The sequence below is a fragment of the Otolemur garnettii genome, unplaced genomic scaffold, assembly GCF_000181295.1.
Source record: "Otolemur garnettii isolate 467f Iridium unplaced genomic scaffold, OtoGar3 scaffold00013, whole genome shotgun sequence".
In the NCBI taxonomy this organism is placed as follows: domain Eukaryota; kingdom Metazoa; phylum Chordata; class Mammalia; order Primates; family Galagidae; genus Otolemur; species Otolemur garnettii.
The window spans coordinates 3,623,417-3,629,025 of record NW_003852408.1 but is presented as its reverse complement, the minus strand read 5'-3'; the positions used below and the strand labels follow the sequence as shown (position 1 = coordinate 3,629,025).

General features: G+C 46.7%; 2 protein-coding genes across 14 annotated transcripts in view; one reads left to right on the top strand and one right to left on the bottom strand.

Moving 5' to 3' along the window:
- The window catches only part of TRIP12 (thyroid hormone receptor interactor 12), a 147,614-nt gene extending 144,072 nt beyond the window's left edge, over window positions 1-3,542 (bottom strand). For 10 of the 13 annotated variants that reach the window (XM_023510451.1, XM_023510455.1, XM_023510456.1 and 7 more), the window contains exon 1: window positions 3,410-3,539. The gene's annotated coding sequence lies outside the window, so the exon portion shown is untranslated. Of the gene's footprint in view, window positions 1-2,806; window positions 3,058-3,098; window positions 3,309-3,409 lie in introns of those variants that run through there. The other 3 variants (XR_002772109.1, XM_023510452.1, XM_023510453.1) reach the window with 3 other exon arrangements.
- A 492-nt stretch (window positions 3,543-4,034) lies between these two features.
- FBXO36 (F-box protein 36) overlaps window positions 4,035-5,609 on the top strand; it is an 89,017-nt gene continuing 87,442 nt past the window's right edge. The window contains exon 1 of the mRNA XM_003785068.2: window positions 4,035-4,140. Within this exon, the coding sequence (XP_003785116.1) occupies window positions 4,045-4,140 (96 nt within the window). The 5' untranslated portion in view covers window positions 4,035-4,044. The remainder of the gene's footprint in view (window positions 4,141-5,609) is intronic.

Sequence of the window (5,609 nt, the reverse complement as noted above, 5' to 3'; positions counted from 1 at the left end):
AGGCTAAATCTCTCCCAAAGTAAACAGGCATTGCCGGTTGCTGTGAGCTGTAATGCCATGCCACTCTGCCCAGGGGGACAGCTTGAGGCTCTGTCTCAAAAAAAAAAAAAAAGTTAATTTCATGAGAGCCACAAACCAGGGTAGCTAAAAATTTTCCCAGTAATTAAACAGACATTTTAAGTTTCTCTAAAAAGGATTAACAAGTTTACTTAGTAGGAGATACGGTGAAAAAAGTATCTGGTATGCTGATGCCAAAGACATTAATTTAATGGATAAAAATCAGGCCCAAATTTCATTACCAATTAAGCACAATTTCAGATTATTATGTGCTATAACTTCCTATCTTCAACCTACTTTAAATCAATTTCCCCTTCCTTAGGACCAACACCACAGGTAACAAGCTGTTATCTTTTTTTTAATGACCTCAAAATAGCTAATGTAATTTTCTAAAACAATTAACAATTTATTCTTATTTAGCATTTTATTGTTTTCCCTGCAGCAATTATATTCAGTGAATTTCCCAACCACCCAGAGAGATAAAATAAAGATTACCCATTCCATTTTACAAATAAAATGAAGACCAGATAGGTTAAGAGACTAGCTTAAGGTCACAAGACTACTAACTTGGCTGTGTGTGAATTTTCAAGTCAGTTAATGTGTCTCTTTGCTAAGATGACAACCTTAAAATAGGATCATAAAACCTTATCTAGATAATATAAATATAATCTTAAAAGTTCAAATGGAAAAGTAACATTACTCAAATCAAATGGAGTAACATTACTCCAAATTTACTTTGCCAGATGAAACTACTAATTTTACCTAGGTATACGTAATATCCCACTTATTTTCATAAAATATAACTATTTTACCTGTAATACCAGCACTTGGGAGGCTGGGGCAGGTATACTGCCTGAGCTCACGTTTGAGACCAACCTGAGCAAGAGCGAGACCCCTTCTCCAAAAAAATAGGCGGGTGCTGTGGCAGGCACTTGTAGTCCCAGCTATACCTGAGAGGCTAAGGCAAGAGAAGCGCTTGAACCCAAGAGTTTGAGGCTGCTGTGAGCTAAGATGCCACTGCACTCTACCAAGGGTGACCATGTGAAACTCTGTCTCAAAAAAAAAAAAAAAGAAAAGAAAAGAAAACTATTTTAGTTTAGCACCATCTCAGACTCTAAATGACAGAACTGTGCCCCCACTTTTAGGAAGTTAATGAAAAAACTAAAACAAAAGCCAGTACATAAACACAAACTAAGTAGCAAATGTCAGCTGAGCAGACTTAAAAATCATTCACACACTTGAAAAACTGAGGATCAAATGGAAACAATTGTAATCTTAATTACGGTTCTCTGATTCTTATAGATATGGCACATTCATAGAAAGACTTGTACAAAGCTCACAAATTCCAACCATGTTAATGTGCTCTCTTAAATTTAAAATAATCTCACAGAGATGACAGAAAGCCACATCAGTTCAGTATTTCTGAGGCTGAAGGAAAGATTAGAAATTGTGCTTACCTTAGAACTTACACTTAATATTGATCTCTTTGCATGTTTAAGTGTGAAAATAAGCCTCAGTACAACTCTCCAAAATGTATTGTCTCTAAACCCCTGCTAATTCCTCTCCTCAATCCTAACTGCTTCCCTCCCCCAGGGGTGTAAATGCGACACACACAGGCCTCATATACAGGCCTCTGGCCTTTTTTTCTAACACAACTAGGACCTTTGTTCTGAGCGTCGGTTTTTTACCCCAGTCAATAGCTCTTTCAACTTTCTACCCTGTATTTTTTGTTTTGTTTTTAAAAGAGATTTTGAGCCTCAACTTGCCAGGGTTTTAAAAAATGAAATGCCAAAAATATCTTCTGAGACTCTCAAGAGGAATAGAAAGTTAAACACATCACTAAAGGGCCTAGAAAACGGACTAAAGCCTGGAAATCGGGTGATTTGGCAGCCCAGGCAAGATCGGGGAACACGACCAGGAAGGGAGACAGCAGGAGAGCAGTTAGATGCCCATTCAGAACAGATTCACAGCGCTATTAACCATACCCGCACAAGACACACAAGACACATTCCTTCCCCCAGTAACTAAAGAAGGAATTAAACTATAACCAACCACCGCCAGACACGATCCTTAGGCTAAATCTCTCCCAAAGTAAACAGGCATTGCCAAAAACAAAGATGTCTTAAGGGTTTGGAAGAGCTCCTTCCGTTCTCTCCTCACCAGAGGGTAACTAATTCTCTCTTGTCCCCATCAGTAGTTCAAATATGTTATTTCCCCCTGATGTGTACGTGCTTTTAAATTTGTATGAATTTTTCAAACAAATTAAAAATTATTTCTCTCAGGAAGGGAGAGACACGGAGAAGGACTGGACATGAGATTCTTACAACGTTCGTAATTTGAACTCCTCTTTTAACTTGTTCCTGTACTAGAAAACCACTCACTATGGAGAAGGAAGGAGAGGGGTTGAACTGATGGGCAAATGTTATAATAGGTTTTATGTAATCCACATATAAATAAATTAATCGCCTGACTCGCTCTGAATGCTAATACGATTGGGGTGACAATTGGCCTACCTCCCTCCCCCCCGAATCTTGGTTAACCCCACCGCCACCACCAATTTCCATTCTAATTTATTTAAAAGGATGCTCTGGTCCACTCAGCCAAGTTTCTCGGCCTCCTTCATAACCCCCTACATTCCCCTCTCGTCGGGAGCCTCAACTTCCCACAGGTAAAAAACAACTGCCCCGCGCAGACCCCGTCTCCGGGCTCGCCCGCCCTCAACCGTCCCCCTGGGCAGGAAACCTCTTACAGCGGTCTAAAGTCACTCCGGCCTCTCCCTCCTCTGACCCTCGCTTCCCACAACTGTTGTCACTCGAGCTGCTCCCTAGTTTCCATTTCCGGGCCGTCCCCGGCCGCCGAGCCTGCCCTCTCCCGGTTTCCGGGCCCCCCGTCCCATTTCCGGGGAACCCTTGCCGTCTCCACACCCCCCACCTGTACTTCCGGCCCCCCACTTTCTCTCTTCCTAGACGCCCTCCAAGCTCCAAAGCCCACTTCCGGCCCCCCCGACCCCCGCGGGGCTCCCCAACACCCGAACGCCTTACCCTGGTTCCTGAAGGGCCCTCCTCATTGCGGGGGGGCCGGAGGGGGGACCCAACGATCCCCCCGCTCCCGCCCGGCCCGGGTCCCTCAGGCCGCGGTCTCCCTCGAGCGCCTCGCCCGTCAACCCCCGGCCCGGTCCTTCCGCGGCCCCGCCGCCGCTGGGAGCAGGCCCAGCGGGGGCCGAATCGCGGCGATGACACAACCGGGCTTCCTGGGACTTTCTGTTCCAGCTCCTCCCCCCCTCCCCCAACCCCTCAGCTCGGCCCCCTCCCCCCAGGCCTGCCCCCGCCACTCGGAACTGCGCCCCAATTACCTAGTTAGGCCCCAAAGTCTCCGGTCAGGACTCGGTGGCGCGGCAGTAACTTCCAGTCGTTCCCCCCACCCCCCCCGGCGGCGGCGGCGGCGGCGGCTCTCGGGTCCCTTCAATTATCAGCTGAGCCGCAGCACCGCGCCCGGCGTGCGCCTCCGCCCGCGCCGCCTCCCTCCCAGCCCGTTCCGACACCCTCAGGGAACTACTTTGCCCTCTGGCTTCGGCTGACTGGCTTGTCCGCGGGACCTGCCCCGGTGCCTACAGGCGGCCCATCTCATAGCCCCTCCCTCCTCCGCCGCCCGGCTCGACTCCCCAGCGGCCTCCGATCTCCTCCCGATCCCTTCGAGGGACCAGGAAGGAGACTGTGGGCTCCTCTTGGTATCCCTCCGCCGGGGTCACCCCCTCCCCTCTATGGTAGCAGGAACTAATTCCCCTTCGGGTCACCCAGGACCTGGAGGTAGAAATTTCACGAATCAAGATTCCTTGTGATCCCTGAATGAGGGGACGATCACCCCAAGTTAGAGTATCCCCTGCCAGCTCAAAAGCGGGGTTTCATTTAAACTAGGGTTTTGGCCCCATGACCCCAGTCAAGCCCCGCCCCTTCCTGGTTGTCTTAGCGACGGCGGTGGCGTCCCAAGATGGCGTCGTGGCTGCCGGAGACTCTGTTCGAAATTGTAGGACAAGGCCCGGCGCCGAGTAAAGACTATTACCAGATATTGGTCAAACGATCTCAGGCAAGTGCGGCCGCGGTTACCCTCTCTTCTAATTCCCTACCCAGCTCATTTGGGGCCCAGCACACAGGCCGCGCTAGGCAGAGAGCGACCGTGGCCTGCCGGAAGCTCCCAGTCCCAGCCCCAAGCCGGGAGATTTCCCTTGTTACCTCGGCCTCCTCGGCCCTGCGGCCCGCGTGTATCCACCTTGTCCCCGGCAAGCTTTCTTTGCCGTCCAGGGTTGCCGCCCGCTCCCTTCCCGCTACCCCGGCTTCCTACCCGCAGAGTTCCTCCGCACGAAGAGAAAAACAGGCGTCTCTGTCCTGCTTGCCGCCTCACCTCAGTATGGCAAAGAGGGAAAGAAAGACTCAGCCAAGTGTCCCAAGGAGGAGCCGGCAGGGGAGGGGAGAAGGGAAGTCTCTTTTCCCTAAAGGAAAAGGACTTAATCAAGGAGAATTTTTTTAAGAGTACTGCGGTAGTCTTTAAGAGTACCGAGGCCACATAAAAACTTCATTATTTCTAGTAGCAATTGATGAGCGAGAGCTCCCGTCTTACCTTTCTGGAGCCCCTTCTATCCCATTGAAAGTGTGCGGGGCGAGGGAAGGGGGTGGTACAAAATATTTAAGTTTCTCCGCACGTCGGCCCCACCCATAATGACATCTGCTCCACAATACTAAGACCGAAGATTATGTTATCTCTGGAGGAAAGTAACCATAATACTGTTTTTATGACTGCTTTAGTTATTGAAGGTGGGCTTTTGATTTATTGTGCTCATGAAATTCTCAAGTTGAGCTGAGCCTCAACTGGAAACACATTTCTTCTGATTCCTGAATGAGCTTAGGCCTGTCACTGAGTTGCTCATGCACTTTGCACTTTGAATAGGTGGTATTCTTATGAAATGAAATTTAGAACTTAATATATATTTGGTTTTGTGTGGCTGTTGATAATTACATCAGTTTTTTCCCAGGAGCTCTTAAACAAAATAGTGAATTTTTTATGTGTTTAAAAGCATCTTTAAAAACAAAAATGATAGTATACTATTTTATTTTGTAAGTCTGAAGTTCAGAAATATTACAAGCATAATACCAGCCTGTCAGATTTTTTTTTAATTTATTTATTGTTTTTGTAGAGATAGGATCTCTCTGTCCAGGCTGGTCACAATTTCCTCGCATCAAAGCAGTCCTCTTGCTTCAGCCTCCTAAAGTGCTGGGATTACTGGTATAAGCCACTGTGTCCAGACCCTCAAATTTTTAATTAAGCTGATTTTTAGTGAGGTTTTCACATTTAATTAGAGATTTCTTAAATGCTGAAATTTGCTGTTTTCCTGTAAAATTGTGCATTTATGTACATTTTTTAGGAAGATTATTTACCTTTCCTTAAGATTTTTAATCAATATTTTTCACTTTCTAACATGAGTGATCAAAACAATAACATAATTGTTTTATTATTTAATATTTTCATCTACCTCGAGTAAGGTACAATATTTTTTTTTT